We start from the raw sequence: 22,218 nt of genomic DNA, 5'->3' as shown, positions 1-22,218 counted from the left end.
TTTTTTTCCTGTATTGGTGTGATTGGTGTGTACACGGCTTTACTCGATAGAACTTTTGTGGTCTTGTTTTTTGTTTTTCAGCATGCCTTGTCACAAATAACAAAATCTCCTTTCCAGTGCCAAAGTAAAATTTAATTGAGCATACCAGTGTGAATAGTCCAAAAAACAGGAGCTTTACCTTAACTGATTAGTTACTTAACAGCTTAACTTATCTGGTTATGCAGCAGTTTTAAAAGCCAGAAATAAAACAGCAGTGCAGAGGAAACAGAGGCACAGAGCCGCTGCTCCTTCTTCGGACTCTCGGTTGTCCCGGGACTCGGCTGGCCAGTGAAGCGCAACTTCCAAACCAGGGTTCTAGCTAGGAGTCACGGGAAGGGCAAGCTCATTAATTATCTCTCCCTCTCTTCCTCCCTCCATCCTCCCATCACACCCTCCCTTCATTACCAGCAAGGTTAATCCCCCCCTTATCTCCCAATGAGGCTCATTTTTCATGACTCCCTTTCTCCCTCCCTTCCCTCATCTCTTCTCCATCCTTCCTTCTCCGTAATTCTTCCCCCTGTCTTTCCTTCTGTTGTTCAGTTCTTCCCTGCATCTTTGCATAGTTTGTTATTCAGCCACTCCCGCCCCCACGTGCTTCCCGTTTCTTCTGCACACTTCCCCGTCTTCTCATTCCCACTGTATCGTTTTAAATTCGATCTCCTTTCCTTTTCATTTCCTTTAATTTTATTTCCCCTCGTCTCCTCGCTTTCCCCTCCGCTCTCTCCTGTGCTTACCTTGAACAGGCCGTGGCGAGTATCTATTACAGCTTATCACTAAAGGACAGGCCAACGCCGCACGCCGGTGAAATATGGCTGCTGTCACAGCCGCCGCGGAACACGACCGGCGCACAAGGCTCACAGAGCTGTGAGGACAGGGGGAGAAGAGGGGAGAGGAGGACTGGAGAAGGGGGTTATGGAAGCCCCTAATTCAAATTAATGGGAAGATTTCCAGGCCTGATGCCGACCGTTTGACAGTGATTTGGCACACAATTAACCTTGTCTCCCTCTCCCTTCTGCAACACCCCCCGGCCCCCGTCACCTCCTCGATTCCACTTGCCTCCTTTTCTCTCCGACTCCGTCCATCCCCTGTAACTGCCGCGCTCTTTGACACAGTCTTAGTGATTACGAAGCAAATTGAAATGCTGATGTTTTGTGATATCAGCTGACATCCCCTTACTGTCGCGTCCCAATTGAATTCGTTCTGAATCGCTGACGTCCACGCTGCATAACATGATGCGACTGCCTCATTTTAGATTTTGGCACGCCCTGTTCCACCACGACTTCTTAACACAACTCTAATGAGCATGACGGCAATTGCCGGGTAGCGGTTTTGTTGTCCAGTTTTAATGATGCAACCGCTTTATTTAGGAAAATCCAGCTCACCGACACGCAGAGCAGACCCGGCGTCATAGAGTCACATTCAGCGACCTGTTTAAAAGGCCGTCCCTGCTGCAGCTCCAACCTTTCAGCTAGATTTTACTGACTGCTTTTATAGGCCGTTTCACCTTGGGTTCCAGTTCAAGGCACCAAACAGCCTATAGCTTTCAAGCAGAGGAGAACAACTGGAGTGTTACAGAGAAAGAGGGAGGTGTAGCAAGTAACAAAATGGAAAGGAGAGATGATGTGTGGAAAACCAGCCACAGTGAGAGGTAAAGGTTTGTGAAGAGAGCTTTCCTGTCTGGCCCTTCAGAGAGAGTACAAACCGTCAGTGTGTTTTGTCATTGTCGTTACCACAAACGGCTAAAATATCTTTCGTTTTTTTGCTCTGTCATACCTTTTTGCTTGCAACCCTGGTTATAAAGCCATCAGCGTTAAGGTGGGATGATATTAACTGTAGCTACCTTGCTACTTTAGATTCCCGCAGATGAATGGGAGGAGAGGAGGAGAGTGCGTTTGCAGTGACACTTTGCAGGTAGCTGAGCAAAGACGTGGAAGATCCCTGCGCCGGCACAATGTTGCTGACAGTCGGTGATTATCCCAAGATTTTTTTCCGAGACTCTGCCTCAGCACATGTGACATGAAGGAATCACAGCAGAGACAAGCATGGCAGTTGGGTGACAGACAGCAGGGCGTGAGCACTGTCTGAGGGTCTGAGAACGATGACGATGTGACACTGTCGGGTCTCAGAGTGGAGCTCGACAGACATCTGCAGACAGGGGAAACGTCTAATAACGACACGCCAAAATAATGTCGTACACAAATCGCCGTCTTATTTTTCTGTTCTCTAATCTTGAGTTATATGTCTGGGATTTCAAAGAGGTTGATATTTTGTATGTGCTCTGTTTTAGGTGTTTAAATGGTGATAATCGCCTTGATAGACATGAGCTTCAACTGGTTAATAACAACTCGTTTTTATAGCAGAGTTGTTGTAGTTTTATGTTTTCTAATTAGTTTTTATTTTGCTTTTAATTCAGTTTAGTTTCAGTTACTTTCCAGAGTGGTTTTTAGTTTGTGTATTTGAAAATGCTTCGTGTTTTATTAGTTTCAGTGTTTAGTTTTAGCCATTTTTATTATTATTGTATGATGTGTATATGTCAGAGGCAAGATTTAGAAAGATCAGCACAGGTTTTACAATAAAAACCCAAAAACCAGGTCTTTGGTTTGTTTTACATCAGCCTTCCTGTGTGGAGTTTGCATGTCCTCCCTATGCTTGCATGGGTTCTCTCCAGCTTCCTCTCATAGTCCAAAGGCATGCATGTTAGGTTACCTGGTGGTACAAAATTGTCCACTGATCTGAATGTGAATGGTTGAGCTCTGCGATAGATTAGCAACCTGTACCTCTCCCCAATAAGAGCTGGGACAAGCTCCAGCCTGACAATGACGCTGAATTGGATGAAGAATGGATGTTTTGCATTATAATAATACCTATAATAATAGCTTTATTTGCTAGTTGCATACATACACGGGGTCTGGGTACATAGGAAATCTTATGTAGAGCTTAGAGTCAAAGCGGTCACACAAAACAAATATAAAACAATGTACTAAAATACAGTAAGAATTATAATATTAGTTCAAGTATAAGGAACGGTAATTTCCATATTGCACTTAAATGACTATAGTATAAAAATACTGCACGTCATTGGAATATATATAGATGGGGTGGCGTTTGTGTGTATTTAGTTAGTCACTATTTTGTTTTTGCCATCAGACTTTCCTGTGGCAAGAAAGACGCCGTTGTGGAAGCGCGTGTGTGTGTGCGTGTGTGTGTTTGGGTTTGAGGCCAAAATGTCCCTCTGCTGCATCTCTGGTTGTAGTTAAATCTTTTATAAAGCTGTTCCCTCTTGTACTGAAAATGTAAGGAGTCCAACTGCACAGTGCTAACAGCAGCTTTACTGGGGACAAATTACATTGAATGTCTTTTTTAATGTGTTTTAATTAATTAAAGTACATTTTAAATTTTAGTAACACTAGAAACAAATGATCCAAATTTCGATGCGTTTAAATCTGTCTCACTTTGAAACAATCAGCAAAGTTTTCACAGCAAAATATGTCAAATATTTTATTGTTTGTTGAAGTTATCGTTGCGCTTCGTGCCACTGCCCCAGTGGGAACCAAACATCTGTCCCTTTGAATCTTATGACTTACTAAACAGCTAAAAGACTAGTTTTACCAGATGGGGGCCGTAATGCCAGGAAACACAGTCGGTAGATTTGTTTGATCATCACAAATGGCTCCAAAATAAATTATGTAAGAGCTGAATATTCACATAATCTCCTCAGCTGAGCCTCCTCTCAGCGCTACTCATGCATCGTGTTTCCTTTTGTTCCAGCGCACTGTTTCCTCTATGTTTCAAGTGGTGGAGAGGCTGGTAGATAAAAAAGATGTGTGTGGATTTTCCCATCACTCTCACGACACTGTAGAAACATGCACACGCACCGTGCACGCTCACAGATTGTAGTCCCGCTGCAGCACGTGTTGCCCATGACTCACGACACAGCCTTGTAAAGGGTTTAACACAAGGTAGGAGGGGATAAGCGGCCTCCCTGATGTTTAAGCTGCCTCTGCTTTGAAGCAGATGCGAGCCTGCGTGTTCATTCTCTCTTTCTCCCGTCCTCCTTGCTCCTTTTGGTTTGCGTGCGTGTGTAATTGTGTGTTGGTGTGCTAAACCAAACCTCACGACTATTAATGCATCCTGATCATCCCACTGAAATTGAAGCTGATGTGTTGCGAGGGAAACGGGGTAGGAATTAGCTCCCTCGATCCAACGCTGGTTGCCTTTTACCATCTGAGGTATCCCGACTTTTATCTTCATGCATTTTTAGCTCAATCCCAGCTCACAACAACTCATGATTGTGTAGATCAGTGCCTGCTGTTCTCTAAAATCCAAATACCGACGTTCATTTAATGCAAGTGATGATTAATTTCATACTTGTTGCAAAGCCCTGATACACATGAATTGAAACTCTTGCCTGAAAATGTTTGAAGTTAACTGAAGTTGATGATGCAGGAATTTCAATTCATCTCATTCAGTTTTCAGACATGAATGATGAAGCTGAAAGTGAATGTACTGCAAGCCAAAGTATCAGGGTTATCGCCATCAAACTCTCAGACGCACAAGTCTCCTCTATGCTAAGTTTCATGTGTTTGCTTTGCTTGTAGACCATTGTTCGAGGGAACCGGCCACCCAAAGATGCATCCATTAACGGCCTGCTGGAGGAGTTCGACAACATTTCGGTAACACGTTCCAACTCCCTGCGTAAAGAGAGCCCGCCAGGCCCCCATCAGGCTGGAGGCATCTCCAAACCCTCGGGCAGTGGCCACCTCACTGCTCCAGAGGAGAACGGATTCAACCACTACTACTCCCGCTACTCGTGTGACCTGGACACGTCCAGCAGGGACTTTTCTCTGGACCCCGGCAAGCCAAGCTTCTCCATAGATGGGGATTGGGCACTTGGCAGGCACTATCGATTCACCAAGCAGAATGGCCACTCACACCCCATACGCAGCCCCTTTTACCCTGATGCCATGCCTCAGAAATCAGACTATGGCAAACTTCCACCTGACTATCACACCTATCTGGAGAGCAAAGGGCGGTCGGCGGATGAGGTGGCCTCTACGGTGGGTAGCGGAGTAGGTTCCAGCGGCTACTACCGGGCATCGGTGGGGGGTTCATCCAGCCAGGACTACCGGGACACATCAGTTGGCACACCGTCTCGTGCATCACTACACAGCGAGCAGATTAACTACCCCGACAGTGAGTGGAGTTACGGCGGCATGAGGGACGAATATGAGAAGCGACCCAAGAGTTCCTACGTGACCCAGACCAGCCCCACGCCTGCCATCAGGCAGCGATCTCGGTCAGGCTCTGGGCTGCAGGAGCCAAATGTCCCCTATGCCGCCAGTGGGACTTTCAGGAGCCCGCCACAGGCCCACCCGTACAGCTCCTACACCTACCCTCGCCTTTCGGAGAGTCTCGCCAACTCACAGACTTTAACCAAGGTAACTAAAGCAAAATGGAAATGCTATGTTTCAACACACTATATCCTCCCAACAAGTCTGTACAAACGTATCAGAGAGAATTTTATACATGTACACTCATGTGGCACACACTTTAACCTCCCAGTCACCTTTTCACATTATTTTCTTCTTCAGTGTTTCGAGTTCTCTCTGATCCTCAACCATCAGTTTTCTTTTTCTGCTCTTCCTGCCTGATAGATGGTTTCAGCTTTAATCTACTCTTCTCTGAAGGAGGAAGGTGATGTCACATAAAGAATTGCACCTCTGGTGTGTCCACTAGCTCTATACACAGTTCAATTAATGCTCAGACTGACCACTGACCAAAAAGCTCTGACTTACACAAATTAATAAATAGGAGCAAGTGTTCTTGGGGTTCAAATTTATACTGAAGCTTTGCACCACACAAACTTCAATCACTGCTAAATATAGCGTTTTAACAGAAACATAATTGGCACAAAGGTATAAAAATATACTATCATTGCAATTATTAAAAGGCTAAGAGAATTACAAATGCAAATATGCATAACGGTGGTCAAGATGAACTTAAATATCTAATAGGAAAGCTTTAGAGCACAGGTGTCGAACTCCAGGCCTCGAGGGCCGGTGTCCTGCAGGTTTTAGATGTGTCCTTGATCCAACACAGCTGATTTAAATGGCTAAATGACCTCCTCAACATGTCTTGAAGTTCTCCAGAGGCCTGGTAATGAACTAATCATTTGTTTCAGGTGTGTTGACCCAGGGTGAGATCTAAAACCTGCAGGACAGGCCTGGAGTTTGACACCCCTGCTTTAGAGATTAGAAATGAGTACATCAGAGGGACAGCTCAGGTTGAGCAGTTTGGGGACAGAGTTAAAGCAGCAAGGCTGAGATGGTTTGGACATGAGGAGAGGAGGATATTAGACTTTTCAGAAGGAAAAGAGGAAGATCACGAAGAAGGTTAATGGATGTTGAACGGGGACGTTGCTGTGGCAACACCTTTCCTCAATTATTTCTTCTCTATTGACATCAAATAAGAGTCAATAAGCTGTTTGGAATTTGCACGAGAAGATTTGTCAAGTTTTTTATGGGCACAAGCCACATGCTCAACTCTGCTGCTCAACCCACAAATGTATTTTTCCTTACAAATGCGGCACCATTTAAAGGTAACTAAACAGGCTTTTCAACAGTATAAGATTTATTACCATGAAACATTGTTACAACAAAGAAATAATCAATCAAACACTAATTTCCTTACTTTTTTGTGGAACGCATAGATGGGCTTTGATATTAAGGATGCCCAGAAATATTTTTTTTTGTTTTTGTGACATGGAAATGCTTTTTATATGACTGTATTACAGATTTTTTACAGATTTTTAACTGAAAACATCTCACAAACAAAACACACAAAAGGCAGGTTTTTGCACGTTTGTAAAAGTTAGAAAAAAAAACATGAATTTAAAGGAACCTATGTGATTGTTGGTAAAATCCCCCAGCAGTGTCACTCAGTAGATTGTATATTGTATTTGGGAACAGCTGCACTGTAAGTATGCCGGCTCTTGTGCAGCCCGTGTCGTGCTCCAGTGGAGCAGTGGGAGAGACGCCCAAGAGATTCCTCTGCACAGAAACTCCACTGACAAGAACAAACGAACCGTCCACGCGTTAGTGGCTGTGTAATGTAACCATATGCTTTCGGTTACTCGTAGTTTTTTTACACCAGAATTCTCAGTGCAAAGAACTCCGTGTGCTGCGGTGGAAGATAATAGATGAGGAAATATAGCAGAGGGCAAAAGGTGGGGTCAGACTTTTCACACAACACCTTTTACATCATTCTTCCAAAGCTCTCCGAGCATCATTAAACCCGCGAGTGCCGCTATCACAGTTCTGCACCATGCCTCCCTTCACACACAGCGAGCCGAGAGGGGAAACCGGGTTTGCTGATGTAGATCCCAGGGTGCCTTGATGAAAAACCATTTAACCCGCGTGTCTCGGTAAATAGCCACTCGAAGAAAAAGCAGCCACGGAGAATGCAAGAGCAGCAGGAAGGCGATGCAGGAGAAGGTCATTTTTCTTTCATGTTGTTTGTTTCACATTTCTGCCGCTGTTTGAGTTGTCACGCTTAAAGAGGCGCGCTTGCTTTTCTATTTAAAAAAAAAAAAAGTAGAATAAGTAAAGAGTCGAAAGCCAATTTAGCCAAATTATACATGAAAGAATATGTTTGAGCATTTACAAACGTACTCTTTCATATCTCAAAGGCGTGACTATAATTGGACTTAATGTGATGGTGTTTTTAATATTTCTTGTTTGATTTTCACAGCAGTGGTTTAAAAAAAGGAAACAACAAAACAAGGAGTCATCTGGCAGCTGAAGAATCACTATTCTTCTTGGCTCACGGACCTTGGAACAAACCCACCTCCCTCTCTCTTTGCTCACTCTCTGCCTTTTCTTCTCTTTTCCTGGTTCAGCCCACTCACACCGCTGAAGTAAATCCTTCTTTTTCCCTGCCGTTGTTGGAAGACGTTGGGGATGTAATAGTAGACAGCACAGAAACTTGGCCACACACAAAGATGCAAACGCACACACACACACACACACACACACACACGCACGCTTCCTTTCTCTCTGCCGCCGTCTCTCTCTCTCTCTTCCTCACTGTTTTGTAGCGAGTGTGAGCTCAGTGCCGCAGCTCTCGGTGACAAATTGATGTTGCGGCACTTTCCCTTTCTGCAGCCTTAGCATAAAACTGGCCGAACGATGTTCCACCGCGGAATTCAATTTCACAGTTGAGTTAGGTTGTTGATTACCCTGCCAAACTCAGATTAATGCGCGTTTAACCAACATGGATCAGGAGACCCCTGGCTGACAGCCAGCGAGCGCTTGCTGGCCAACGATAGAGGGGCACGAGACGGGGGCCTCCCAGCAGCCACCCCCGCACCTGCCTCAGAGTGATTGATTAAAAGAGTTCACACCATGTAATTATACACCATCCCAACACATCAGGGCTCCTCCTCCTACCCTGTCTGTGCTTGTGGGTTTCAGTCTGTGTACGTGTGTGTGTGTCTCTTTGTGAAAGAAAGAGAAATAGCGATTAGGCGCAGAGAGAGTGACAAATAAAAGAAAGGAGGAAAGAGAGTTTTATTTATTATAGTCGGAGTCTCTTGAGGGGAAAAATCAGGCTGGCTGGAGATCATTTTAGAGAGGTGTGGCAAAGGTGATTTAGTTTAGTCTCTGCAGGGTGAAAGCAGATTCATCTTCTAAGTTAATTTTTGTTTTTTCTTTGCTGTAATCCACTTTAGATCACTCTGGGTAGTGTTGATGTTTGCTGTAGCACTTTAATCCCTCTCCTGGGGTTTAAATGACAGACTTTTGTCACGTAGATATGCCACTGACAGCTGTACAGTATCAGCCTGTCTCTACTTACGTCCTATTGTTAATGACCTGTGGCCAGTTTTCCTTAAAATGACAGGATCCATGTGACATAATACGATGACGAAGCTATTAGGTTATGAAACCACTCCAAGTGTGCGTATTTGTAGCCAATTGTGAGTCATGTAATGAAAGCTGAGTCATGTAAGCACTACTGCATTCTCACTAATACCCATGTGTACGCTGCAATACTACTTTGAAGGACAATCTTAAGGAAGAGCTGTGTCCCAGATCTGAGTCCACTGCAGGCTCTTGGTTGATGAATGGAGTAGCTGTGAAGCATTTTAGAGGGGGGTGGGGTGGTAAGGATAAGGTATGGTCGCTGTCCTGTGCACTAAATGTTCTCCGTTAGGTCTGTCCGGGAGTAATGTACCTGCAGGTGTAGTGTATGACCGTGGATGTACAGGCTGACGTTTAACAGTAAAATTCTTCAGTATTCACTGCAGTAAAATGCTGACATCTGCGTAACACTAGACTTGTATGTAATTTTCCTCGCTTTTCCAGGGCGACTATGAGCGTCCGTCACGCGATGACAGTCCCCAGGTCGCAGGTGGTGACACGTACCCCCGAGGGCCTCTTAAGCTACCTCAGAGCCACACGAAGCCGCCTGGCTACCCCTCGGTGCACCTGCCGTACCCCCCGATCTTTCACCATTACAAACCCTCTCCTTACCATCATCCTCCCTCCCAGCCCAGTCCACCATATACCCCGCAGGTACAGTATGTTCGCTAACTTCACATATAAAAACTGCATCATAGTGACGATTCAGTTTGCTACAGATTGCAGATTATACTCTGTGACTTTGGTAAGTTAGCTGAGATCAACACTTCCTCCAGGTTTTTAACTGTAACCATCTTAAATCTCTAACTAAAGTAGCTCTTTCCCAAATTGATTCTTTAGAAAATAAAATCATTAGGTATATAAGCCATGTTATTTCTGTCTTTTTTTTTATAACTTTTTCATCCAGGGGGCCTACTCACAGCCTTCGTCACCTTACGTCCCCCCAGGGGCTTATCCGCCTCCTTCCTGGGGGTCGAGCTCTGACACGCAGCCCTCCAGAGTTTCTCATGAGCAGTTCAGAGCAGCACTTCAGCTGGTGGTCAACCCTGGTAACTTGAAATTCAAGGAACATTGAAATGACACGCAAGCATGTGACAACTTGATAAATGGACGGAATGGACACTTTACCCAAATACACATACATTCATGCAACTTGTTGTTTTTCTACATCCAAGTGTTTCCTGTCTAACATTCAGAGTTTCATATAGCAGTATTTAGAGTCTGTAATGGCCTGAATAAACTGCAGCTTGAGTATTTAGCAGAGGCATGCAACTGCAACTTCTAGATGTTTTTTTTACATTTATATCTTTCTTTGTGTCTGATGTTGCATTAAAATGAGGCACGATGTTTGTGTTCTCCTCCAGGCGACCCTCGGGAATACCTGGACAGCTTTATTAAGATTGGCGAGGGATCCACAGGTATTGTTTGCATCGCCACCGAGAAGCACAGCGGAAAGCAGGTGGCAGTGAAGAAGATGGACCTCAGAAAACAGCAGAGAAGAGAGCTGCTTTTTAACGAGGTATCAAACAACGATTACCTGAGAAACTGTCCTTAGCTCATACTATAACCCAAATAGTTCTGATGTCGTATGTTTGAGTGAATTAATCAGGTGGATTTAGATTGGGGCCATAATGACCACAGAACTAACATTTGTCACAGATTGTTGATAGCCTAAGCAAGCGACAGTCGTGAAACTGTTTTAATTAGCATAATAAAAATGCCACTTTATGCTAATTAATGAAACAAACAGCAAGAGTTCAGTTTGCCCTTATTTCCCTAACATCCATCCACAGCAATTAAACCACCAACACATTTTTTTTTGCATCTGTAATGACATTTATTGACTAAACTGAAGACGTGTTTACGCCGAAAACCTTAAGCAAGAAATGTATTCGTGACTGCTCACATTCATGATGTCCTGACAAGCTAAAAAATGAGCTGCATTTCATTTGCCCAGGAAAAAAAAAGTCTAATGTATTTAAATGTGAACTGAGCGACGCTCGGATTGCATTTCTGCCCTGATTCTTTTGTATTTTGGTCTCTGTTTAGTGTGCATGAGTGGGAGCGAGAATGCATGTATGTAAGCATGAGTGCGAGGTGTGGAGCAGCGGGTGTTCAGCGGGAAAGTAATTTGTTTCGTGTAATCCTATTAATTTGAATGTAATCCTTTTATGATTAAGCCTCCAGAACATGTTCATATTAGACAAAGGGGAAGTTGAATTAATATTGAAAAAATGAAATTACATGAATAGATTCAATAAACCACTGGAATTGTAGATAATTTTTTGTAGCACATTTTAGCATACATTCTTAAATATGGTATTGAATTGAGGAATTTCAGAGAGAAACCTTTTTGAGGCTCAAAGCATGATTTTCATTTCATATTAACAGTGTAGTAACAAAGTATAGCAGCATAATAACAGTGACAGAGCCAGTGTACTACAGTGTCATTAGTAACGATACATACATATATATTTCTCTGTCTGTGTTTTAGGTGGTGATCATGAGGGACTACCATCATGAAAATGTTGTGGACATGTACAACAGTTACCTGGTGGGAGACGAGCTTTGGGTCGTCATGGAGTTCCTGGAGGGAGGGGCACTCACTGACATTGTGACTCACACCAGGTAACTGCTCAATGCACAAATGCTGAGGTAAACCATCAAGCTGTGTGATGCGGAGCTTGGAGGATGTAAGCTGTTGTTAGGGTTATAAAATTATAAAATATAAATTATAAAAGGACATTTTGAAAAACAGGATAATTATTTTGCTCAAGTAGTTAATAGACGTCAAACTCTACAACCAGGTGAGCAGCATGTAAAGGTCCTGAGGCACGTTTTAACTTTTAAGTGATTAGTAAGATATTCCCTAAAAATGAATCAGGGATTCAGCATTGCAAGAACCAGGTAAAAATTAACGTGTTACATCTCGTTTAAAGTTATTGTCCAGTCGAACACAGGCTTTTTAAACCTTTATTTTACCATGAAGGCTCATTGACACCATACTCTACTTAGGAAGAGAGACCTTGGCATTGAAGCAGGAATACAAGCTGCTAATACAGAGTCTATCAAAAGGAATCATCTGATTTCACAGTATCGTTCACTGGTAAAGATCAGAACACGTATTGTAAGAAAGAACGGATTCACGAGTTTCACATGGTTGCTGGCGGCTGCAGTGACTCCAGACATGCTCACAATAATGTGTGAGATGAGTTTGACTATCATATGGAGATGCGACCAGAGAAGGACACATTTAACTTTTGAACATTGTGAGTTGTATATGTAAAAGTTTATCTTCAGCCATGTATTTTAAAATGTCCCGTAAGTTTTTATGTCTATTACTTTAAAAAATCTAGCTTTTTGAAATTGGATGATTCGTTTTGATACACCCTGCATACTAAATGAAACATAAAGTGCAGCATATTTATTTACACATTGTTCAGCTGGTCATTAATGCAAATATCTAATCAGCAACTCGATGCATTTAGGCATGTACACGTGGTTTCGCACAGTTGTTGTCAGATGGGCTGACAACAACAACCAGAAACTTGTGATTTACTGGTTCACACACAAACATCTCTACATTTTACAGAAATTGGTTGAAAAAAAAATCTATTGAGTCCTACTTCAAGCAAGCGCCTTGTCAAACAGAGCACCTCTGGGATGTGGTGGAACCATATAATTGCTTAGTAAGAAAATGCATGTTCTGCAGATGTGTAAAATAAATAAAAACACTGCAGAGACAATCAGCTTCCTTCTCTATTGTTACCTAAGTTTCAAAGGACCTTATAGACAGACTTTGCTCCGTTCTAACAGAGCCAAGTTTACCTGTTTTTCTCAGCATTAGTCATGTATTTACAAAACAGGCAAGACATGATGTCCATCCTCTCATCCAAGAAAACTAGCGTCATTCAAAAATGTGAAATCATCTTTATTTTTATTATTTTATTTTTCAGTTCAATGGCTGTTTTCAGACTGACTGAAAGAGTTAAAGTATCAGATTTTGAAGCATTATGTAATACTTTTATATAAAAGAAGAAATCAGGCCACAGCTTTGTGTGTGTCATTTGTGTTCGTTTTGACTGGTGAGATTGACGGCGAGAGAATCCACATGGGAGGGAAAAAGGTTTATGTCACCTTTTAAAGGGCGTGTTGTTCAGATGATGTTGCTGACATCAAATGGATTTTAATATAACTTAGCAAGCACTGGTGCGCAGTCGAAATTCAATTTTTTTTATTTTATTTGTTGCAGCTGACACGAACAGGTGAATAATTTTGCAAGGCGCAGAGGAAGGACCGGCTGAGACGATACGATGCTCCGATAGTTTCAGGATTATCGTTCTCCAACTTTTCCAAATGGTTTCTGTGTTACTGAGTTGCGTTTCTAAGCTGCTGCCTCATTGTTTTAAGCTTACTTTGTGCTTGGTGTTTAATTACAGTCATTTGCGCGGAGTGTCAGCATTAGCGCTGCGCGGTGTCGGATGCTAATAACACGCTTTGGCGAGGCTGAGCACCGCTGCTGCTGTGAAGTATTTTGAACAGTCTCCCACACAGATGTTTGCTCGTTTGTGTGCTCGGTGCATGCATGAGAGAAAGTTTCACAACGAGTGCTTTTAAAAGTACTCACGGAAAGCTCATAAAACTGGATTTTAAACAGAATTTCTCTTTTTGATAAAGACTCGCATACATTCACCCTGTAGGGTCAGTTGCTTTTTTTTTTTTTTTTACCTTTTATTAATATTATCAGAAAAAGTTTGGAATAAAACTTAATAGATGTCCTTATAAAATGTAGATTGATTAGTATGCAGGCATAAAATAAAATCAGTGAGAAAATACCGCAGAAGGGCTTGAGCGGTGTATTTTCTTCATCAGTAATTTCTGCCATATTTGTCCAGGTGAAAGCCTGCTGCTATTTCTGTTAGGCTTTTTGTTGTGGAAATAACTGCTGCCTGCCTCGCGTTGTGCAAGCCTCATCAGCTTGCTGGCAGCAAACACACAGACGCACACACGCTCTGAGATTTATGGACACATGCGCGCTCAATTCTAACTCACACAGGCAAGTCTGCAGCGGGAGGAGAATGGGGGGTCTGCAGAACTATTTCAGTCACGTTCAGATTTCAATTATACTTTTAAAGTTGGGTAATGATCTGCACTTCGAGGGGATTTTTATCTAGTGTAAATGCAAAAGCATATGGGTTTGTGTGTGCAGCTGTGTGCGTGTGAGTATGAATGCCTTAGTGTTTGTGTGTGCACCTTTTGTCTGTGTGTAGGTGCATGTGTAATTCTCCTCCCTTTGACAACCTTTACAGGCTCATTAAAGTTGTTTTTCACTTTGTGAAACAATTTTCTATTTCACTGATCCTGCCTCCATGAGTGTGTGTGTGTGTGTGTGTGTGTGTGTGTGTGTGTGTGTGTGTGTGTGTGTGTGTGAAAGAGAGCTCATTTGTTTGTGTGTGTATGGGAGCGTGGGATTTTTTCGGGGGGGGGTGTAAGTGGAGAGGCGGTAAGAGGTGATTCATTTTCACGTACGCGTCTCCATCCCATTCACTCTGAGTTAGCCGGTTGTTTTTCCATTAGCAGAAAGCTCATTTATCTCTTGTGATTGTAAAAGCATACATGTGTAACAATAAAATATGCTGCAATCTGTAGAGTGTGATTATATATGTTTAATATTATGAGCGTATGTGTAGCCCAAAGGGTTGTTTCTCATAATGTAAGTTTGCAAGTTTGCAAGTAAGTGCCCCAATAGCGGGAACGTTACACTGTATGATAAAGAGAAGTGTGCAGAAGGGTTGCAAGCATGTAACATCATACTGCAATGCATATACAGTATATGTGCATCTGCATCCATTTGTATCCTTAGTCTGGGGTTTAAAACAAGCGCGCTTCTTTGTGCACATGTATTGTATGATTGCAGATTAGAGCGCACACAAATAAGCACACAGCACAGCCCGGCCAGCTGGGTCTAGAGACGTTAATATTCAGTGGAGCTGTGAGTTTCTACATGAACTCAGTGAGACGCGCAGCATCGCCCCCTCTCTCCATATGGGACCCTCCTGCCTGCTCGTAGCTAGAAACGCTGCAGGCCACAGTGGGATATTTTCAAACTGGGTTTCTACTCCATATCCTCTATAGGATGACTCTCAAGTCTTAAAGCCAGTCATTTTTGTAGCTCAAAGAATAAAAGTCAGTTTTATTTATGAATAAATGTTTTCTTGCAATGCACATGGAGAAAGCACAGGCGACAAAAATGAGCTTACTGGATAAAAACAGATAGCACATTTATTTAAAAGATAAACTACAAATTGTGGAAATAAACAGTTAGCTATGAAAATAAATCTAATCTGATTAAATAAAATATTTCTGACAGGCCGTGTGTGTGTGTGTGTGTGTGTGTGTGTCTCCTTACAGGATGAACGAGGAGCAGATTGCTACGGTGTGTCTGTCGGTGTTGAAGGCTCTGTCCTACCTGCACACACAGGGCGTCATCCACCGTGACATTAAGAGCGACTCCATTCTCCTGACTAGCGATGGCAGAGTAAGTGCACGTGCATATTTCTATTCATCCATGCTCCTCTTGGGATGCTATCAAATTAGTCACTGCTTAAACAGTAATCCACTAAACCCCAGGTAATAATAACCTAAGCTGCTATTCTTTTTCACTGGTCTCACACACACACACACACACACACACACACACACACACACACACACACACACACACACAGTCATTCAACACTCACTGACCTCCATGGGTGCCTGTCCTGCCGCTTGTCAACAGCCAATGCCAGAAACTCATCATCATCCATTACTGCCGTGCCCTAGTAATTAAATCCTGCTTAATGCCTCCTAACGAGTTGATAAGACATGATTAACTGAAGCTTAATTAAGTGCTAATATATGGGATTAGTGTCTTCTGACAAAGCTCTTGATCACAAGAGGTCAGTGCACTTCTGAACTAATATATTCTATTCTGTATGCCCACCAACCTGCTTAGTAGAGACTGGAACCATGTACTGTATATGTGTGTGTTTACAGATCAAGCTATCAGATTTTGGCTTTTGTGCCCAAGTTTCCAAAGAGGTACCCAAGAGGAAGTCCCTCGTGGGCACACCCTACTGGATGGCACCAGAGGTTATCTCAAGATTACCTTACGGGACTGAGGTGAGGACACATGCACAGAAATAACATTATTCTACTGAGGAGTTCAGGAGCATTTCCCTGTATATGTTATGCATGTATGTTTACTGTCCTGGCTGAATAGACTGAATGTTTTTGCTTGTTCAGGTGGACATCTGGTCTTTAGGCATTATGGTGATTGAGATGGTGGATGGAGAGCCCCCTTACTTCAATGAGCCCCCTCTGCAGGCCATGAGAAGGATACGAGACAACCTGCCCCCACGGCTAAAGGAGTCCCATAAGGTAAGAAAAGTCGAAGGCGAGTTCTCAATAAGTAAATGGATCAGACTTTTGCTAACAGCAGAAGAAAATGTTCTTAGAGCTGTCAACTGTTTAGCTGTAAAAACGCATCTCTGTGTGACAGCTCACCAGTCACACCTCAGGTGCAGAGAAGTGCAAGGTAACATTTATGAACTTATATTACAAAAGTACTACAACTCTTTTATTTTTGAGACACATGGATCCTGTAAATATTCATATGAAGCTACGGGTATTTAATTAAATTAAGAGGAAAGACTTCTACAAACAGCTGTAAGCAACAGACCAAAATTTCAGTTCATGTTAATGTGTTTTTTCTAACTCAGATTGCATTTATTGTGAGTATCATTACTCATTACATAACCTAAGACTGGTCTGTGTCTATGTATGAGTATGTAATAATGGATACACCAGAAATATGGCAGTTGTCATATCTGAACAAAATGGGAATTTCAGTAGTTTTAATCATAAACCAAAGTACTGAACTGTTAAGATTTTGGGTAGATCGTAGTGCTAATTCAAAGTAAAGTGAACACCAAAGCCATTACAATTCATTCTAATGGGGACAGAATTTGGTGAGCGGTTGCTGGAAATTGTTGGCAATTGCTAGTGTGAAATTAGCCACAAAGATGTAGTGCACCAAAAACCTCCTTTGCATTGCTTTGGTTTCTAGCAGGTTGCTGTGGTTGCTTGTGCTTTGCATGGCAAGCGCTCCTCACCAAGTGGTGACGAAACTTTGAGAAGTGCAGTTGAAACTGGAAATGCGTTCGCCTTAAAATAAAAGTTTCCCTTTTTGAAAGGTGTTGATTGCAGTGGTACAACCTGTTCTCATGACAGTGCGTTGCAGGCTTTAATCTAATGACTCGTGTTGCTGTTTGTCCCTCGAAATGTCCTTAAAGACGGTTTTATATCAGTCGACACTCACGTGTACCAATTAAAAAACTCAATAATCTGCATTTGGAAGGTCGTGAACAAGTAAGTTGTGTTGCCTTTCAGGCGAGAGACCCAAGTTTGAGTCATACATGTCAATTCTTTTTACGCTTCATTTGTATAATATTCATGCATGTAATTCATCTAGCAGCTTTTAAAAACAAAAAGAAGCTCAGGAAGCTACCAAAATATCTTGGTTTCCATGGTGATGCCTCGCTGTTTTCTACAAAACGTACATGCTTCTGACACTATGTTTCCTATTGAAATACATTACTAAAATGTTCATGTTCCCATGAACACAAAAAAAACAGGAGACCACAGGAATACCAACAAATACAAGGTTGTTTTTTTTGTGTCACAGCCTCTTTGTGATGACAGCAACGTCTGGCAAAAACACGACAACCAATCAGGGAAGACACATTTCCCACTAGCAATTGGAGGTTGCCGGTGGTTGCTGACTGGTCTAAAGTCATGTGTGACTGACCTAAATGTTCCCAAAGTTGATGAAGAGATCAACATCTGTGTTATCACTAAAAGTGTGTGTGTGTGTGTGTGTGTGTGTTAATTTTACTGCTGTTTTTTTGGCTATGTTATACTCAAACCTAGCTAAGCAGATGAATTCAAACATTTGCTCACATCTCCAGGTGTCAACCGTGTTACGCTCCTTCCTGGACCTGATGCTGGTGAGGGAACCGTCCCAGAGAGCCACAGCGCAGGAGCTCCTCCAGCACCCCTTCCTAAAGCTCTCGGGACCCCCTTCCTGTATCGTTCCCCTCATGAGACACTACCGCCATCGCTGACCTGCTGACTCAAACCCCAGCCCTCTCCTCCACTAAAAACATTCACATAAACACACTACCAGGGTGGCACTGCCCTCACCCAGCCAAAACACCCCACTGCTTGGTGGTGTGCCACCAACTTTCACACCTGTAACCGTGAAGTAGATTAGCTAGAGGAATATCTAAGACATACATTAATAAAAAAAAATTTTAAAACACAAGACAAAGCAAAGAAGAAAAAAAACTATTGAAACCATGAACTGGAGTAGAAGAGCGTAATGTGCCAGAGGAAACTCTAGACATCCAGTAAACTACGCAGACTGCCTCGCCCTGCTGCAGTCTTCTTTCTTCCCAGACTGTAAGTCTTCAGCGCCATGTAGACTTGTTGTAGCCATCCAGAGCTTCTCAGAGGGGGTGTGACAACATGGAAGGACCCAAAGCGACCAGCGTGCTGCTCCAGACCCGAGCAGCAGAGGGCAGAACAATCAGTGTGAAGAGAGAGCGGGTTTTTGACTGGTCACGACTGTTTACCGCGTCGTCGGTTCATCATAAGGAGCGCAGGCTGCTGCTCAGAGACGAGCTCTCTCGCATCTCTTGTCACACACTAACAGTGAAAATGTATTTTAGAGAAACCTGTAAGTTTTTCTGTACAGTTTTGATAACTTGCAGTATTTTATCGTGTCGTAACCATTGTGATATGAGCGGTATTAAATAGAGTTTCTGCAGAGATCTTTCCTACTGTTTATAATCCAATTTTTGCTTAAAGATATAAGAGATATCCCAAATAAACCCACCTAAAACCTGTTACTAAAAAAAATACTAAATATATTTATTATCTTACATTTGTAGACAGAACTTCCATTAAATGTTGGGAAAAAAGGGTAATGTCAGAATTTTGTATGACATTTTCAAATATTTATTTATTTATTGGAACTGAAGGTATATTTTTTTGGTAGTGTGGCCTTCTTTTGTTTGGTTTTTCTTTTTTGGGGTTTTTTTGTTAGGTTTTGACTTCAATTTCTAAGAGCGCATTTGGCAGACAGTCGGTTTATCATCCAAGCAATACCCCAGACCTGCTGTATTTATGAATCCATGACGCCCTGTATTTATGATACTGTAACAACATCATGCATTTAAATGTAGCACAGACTGAGTGGATTTGAGAAAGGAAAGAAAAAAAACTAGCTTCACGCAGACTTGTTTTTTTTTTTATATTAGCAGTCTCACTGTGTTTCTTTCTTAATGCCAAAGAGGCGCCTGTCCAAGACGCCTCCCTACCGCACAGAGTTTAGGATGCTGATAAAAGGTTTTCTGCTCACATCCTCGCTGTCATCATCTCACTCCTTATCCCACCTCAGTCAGTCAGACACACACACTCGCTATCACCGGAGCTTTGCTGCCATTCTCATCTCTAGTTTGGACCAGGAGAACAGTGTTATCCCCTTCCCTGTTTTTACCCATCATTCACTGTGATATGTAAATATGACTGTGTGTACGTGAGCCTGTGCGTCTGCGTATGTCAAAGAGCAAAAGAGGTGGAGAGGTGTTTATCTCTACAGCATCTGAAAGTGTGTGTGTGCGTGTGTGTGTTTGTGCGTGCGCTGCTGGCTAAGCCTTGACAGTGAGTCAAGATTTGAATGAGTAAACACTTATCTGTGGTGTTGGCTTGTATAGTGATATTGCATGTTTGTTATCAGTGAAGCTGGTTTCAATTAAAAAAAAACAAAAAACACCCATAAAAACATCAAGATGTGTTGCATGGATTTTTCCTTCATCACCTTATTATGCAGTCGTCTCTTCTTCTTTTGTTTTTTTAACAGCACACTGTCAGAATATCCTAAAGAGGTCTTTTCAATCATCAACAGTTTCTTTTCTCTTTGTTGTTTTTGGGTTCTCATTTCCAACAATTTCACCTGTATTTCACCTCCGAACACAGAAGCAAAAAAAGACACATTCATGGATCAGTGTTGCCATAATATATTAGGTTATTTCTCCCTCTTCCCTCTAAGCCATTTCCCTCTGAAACACCATAATGGGATATTGATTTAGCTCGGACAGAGAATGGAGCTTCTTTCTCACAGGAAGATCGACAGTGGTCTAGTAAATAAAAACACAGCTACTGGGGCCACTGAGAGTATCAGTGAGGATGACACCAGCTTGTAGAGTCAATGTTTGAGTTAGTGGAAAACACTCATCTGTTCCAAACACAACTTTTGTGTGTGAGTGTGTGTTTGTTTGTTAGTTTTCTAAACAACCTTTGGGAGGTATTTGAAATAGTTTGTGTCTTTAAATGGAATGATTTGTAATGAAGCAATAAAAAACAGATTATCTAAATGTGTTTATATACCATAACAGGCCTGCCAAAGTTGTTAGACCACCTTTGGGCTAGTTCCTGCTGCTGTAGGGTCTCAAGGATTGACACACACATGCAGCTCTTATTGGGATATTTTTGTTTTATGTTTTGCTGGGTTTTTTTTTTATTATTAGAAGATTTAAAATCTTTTGATTCATTACTTAGAATTTTTTTAATAATATACTGAAAACAATAATGTACATGTATCTATCTTTGCAGCTCATAAAGGAGAGGCAGAGATTTGCAGTGGTTTCTGTAATGTACTGTCCTCCCTGCATTCAGTGTTGTTGTAGGCTAATAAGGTCACGGCCTCAGGTGTAGTGCATGCAGGTTACCTGGTGTTGCTCACTGGACTGGATATGAACTAAACCCTTTTTAACAGCTATGATGCCATCTCCTTATGACGCTCGAACAAGTAAAACTAAAGGGATATGCCCTGATCAAGGAATTTTTTTAGGCCTTTTTCACGCGTGAGACTTGTCTGTAGCTAATGAAAGCTGAAGAAAATCGCAGCTTGCCGACCTTCGACAGTAAAAGTCCAACTGGAAAACTTGGAATTTCCTCCAGAATAAAAGAAGACAGGCGGAAGCTCGTGGCTGCAGTTTTTGAGAGTTTGTGAAGCTCAGCAACAGGTGAGTTTTCCTCAGTTGTTGTTAGCATGTAGCTTTGTAGCAGAATGAAGGCCGGATGCTAACTTTTTAGAAGCGTCAACAGCTAATTGAAAATATGTATGTCAAAGTAGGGCCTCCCTATCTGTGTTAACAAGCACAGATATCCTGCTTTGTGTTACCCGTCATGTAGTGGTTGAATTTAAAAAGCTTATTCGAGGTTAAACAGGGTAAATTCTGTCTATGTGATGCTCTTTTGTACAGTATGTTAAGCTCAGGTTGCTAATGCTAACACTTAACGTAGCCGCACAATCATGGTACCTCTTTGTAGGCCTACGGGGGATTTAAGGTTAATGTTTTAATAAATGCATAAATAAATACATCCAAAAATCTATGATTTTTTAAATTAAAAGTATATGCTTCGATTGCTATTTGTTACAATATGTGTCAACTTACTTTTTTCTAATGAGTAAGTTATTCTAACATGAAGATAAGTAAAACAATGTAACATATAAAACAATGTAACAGATGTCTCGAGCTATACCTGGCTTCTTTATATTTTCCTTGAAAAATTACAAATATTGAAATGAAAACATAAATGAACGTTCTTAGGTAGCTTTCTTTTGCTGTCCTTCAGCAGTCTTTAACAATAGTTCTCCAGGTTTCTTTTGTTCTGTTCTCTCAGGATGACCCCACACTGCTTCAGTAATGTCATGGTGCAGTTCTCTAGAGAGGCCAGTCCATGACTGATATTGTTCCACTGTGTGTGTTTTTTATTCAGGTATGCTTTTACTGCACTGAATGAAAATGAAGCTATTGCCAGTAGCAGTCAGGTGCAAAGACTGGACTGAATGGGATTAAAAAAGCAGCAAAAGCCCAAAGAAAACCTTTGAAAGATCTTCCTGCTATTGCTCAAGATCACTTTGATTATCAATTAAATCTACAGTACTTAACAAAATTATTTGACAACCTATCATTAAAAAAACCAACATATTTTTCCAAATCTAATCAAAAACTTTTCATATTTTTTATTATTTATTAGGAAAATAACAAACAAAATTCATATTTTATACCCAAATTTGAGCTGGCACAATGAACTCCAGTATACCATTCAACCAATGGCATCTCCATCAAAAATGTTAATATACTTCACT

The 22,218-nt window shown here is 41.9% G+C and overlaps 1 protein-coding gene across 6 annotated transcripts in view; it reads left to right on the top strand.

Moving 5' to 3' along the window:
• pak5 (p21 protein (Cdc42/Rac)-activated kinase 5) overlaps positions 1-18,313 on the top strand; it is an 82,985-nt gene extending 64,672 nt beyond the window's left edge. For all 6 annotated transcript variants that reach the window (XM_005724938.2, XM_005724939.2, XM_005724940.2 and 3 more), the window contains 9 exons: positions 4,638-5,477; positions 9,402-9,611; positions 9,865-10,006; positions 10,322-10,476; positions 11,452-11,585; positions 15,369-15,495; positions 15,996-16,121; positions 16,245-16,379; positions 17,969-18,313. In XM_005724938.2, the coding sequence (XP_005724995.1) occupies positions 4,638-5,477; positions 9,402-9,611; positions 9,865-10,006; positions 10,322-10,476; positions 11,452-11,585; positions 15,369-15,495; positions 15,996-16,121; positions 16,245-16,379; positions 17,969-18,124 (2,025 nt within the window). In that variant the 3' untranslated portion in view covers positions 18,125-18,313. The remainder of the gene's footprint in view (positions 1-4,637; positions 5,478-9,401; positions 9,612-9,864; positions 10,007-10,321; positions 10,477-11,451; positions 11,586-15,368; positions 15,496-15,995; positions 16,122-16,244; positions 16,380-17,968) is intronic.
• The last annotated feature ends 3,905 nt before the right edge of the window (positions 18,314-22,218 follow it).

The sequence above is a fragment of the Pundamilia nyererei genome, unplaced genomic scaffold (assembly GCF_000239375.1).
Source record: "Pundamilia nyererei isolate P.nyererei 1_Seehausen unplaced genomic scaffold, PunNye1.0 scaffold00013, whole genome shotgun sequence".
NCBI classification, from domain to species: domain Eukaryota; kingdom Metazoa; phylum Chordata; class Actinopteri; order Cichliformes; family Cichlidae; genus Pundamilia; species Pundamilia nyererei.
The sequence above is the reverse complement of the archived record's forward strand: the minus strand, read 5'-3'. Positions and strand labels throughout refer to the sequence as shown.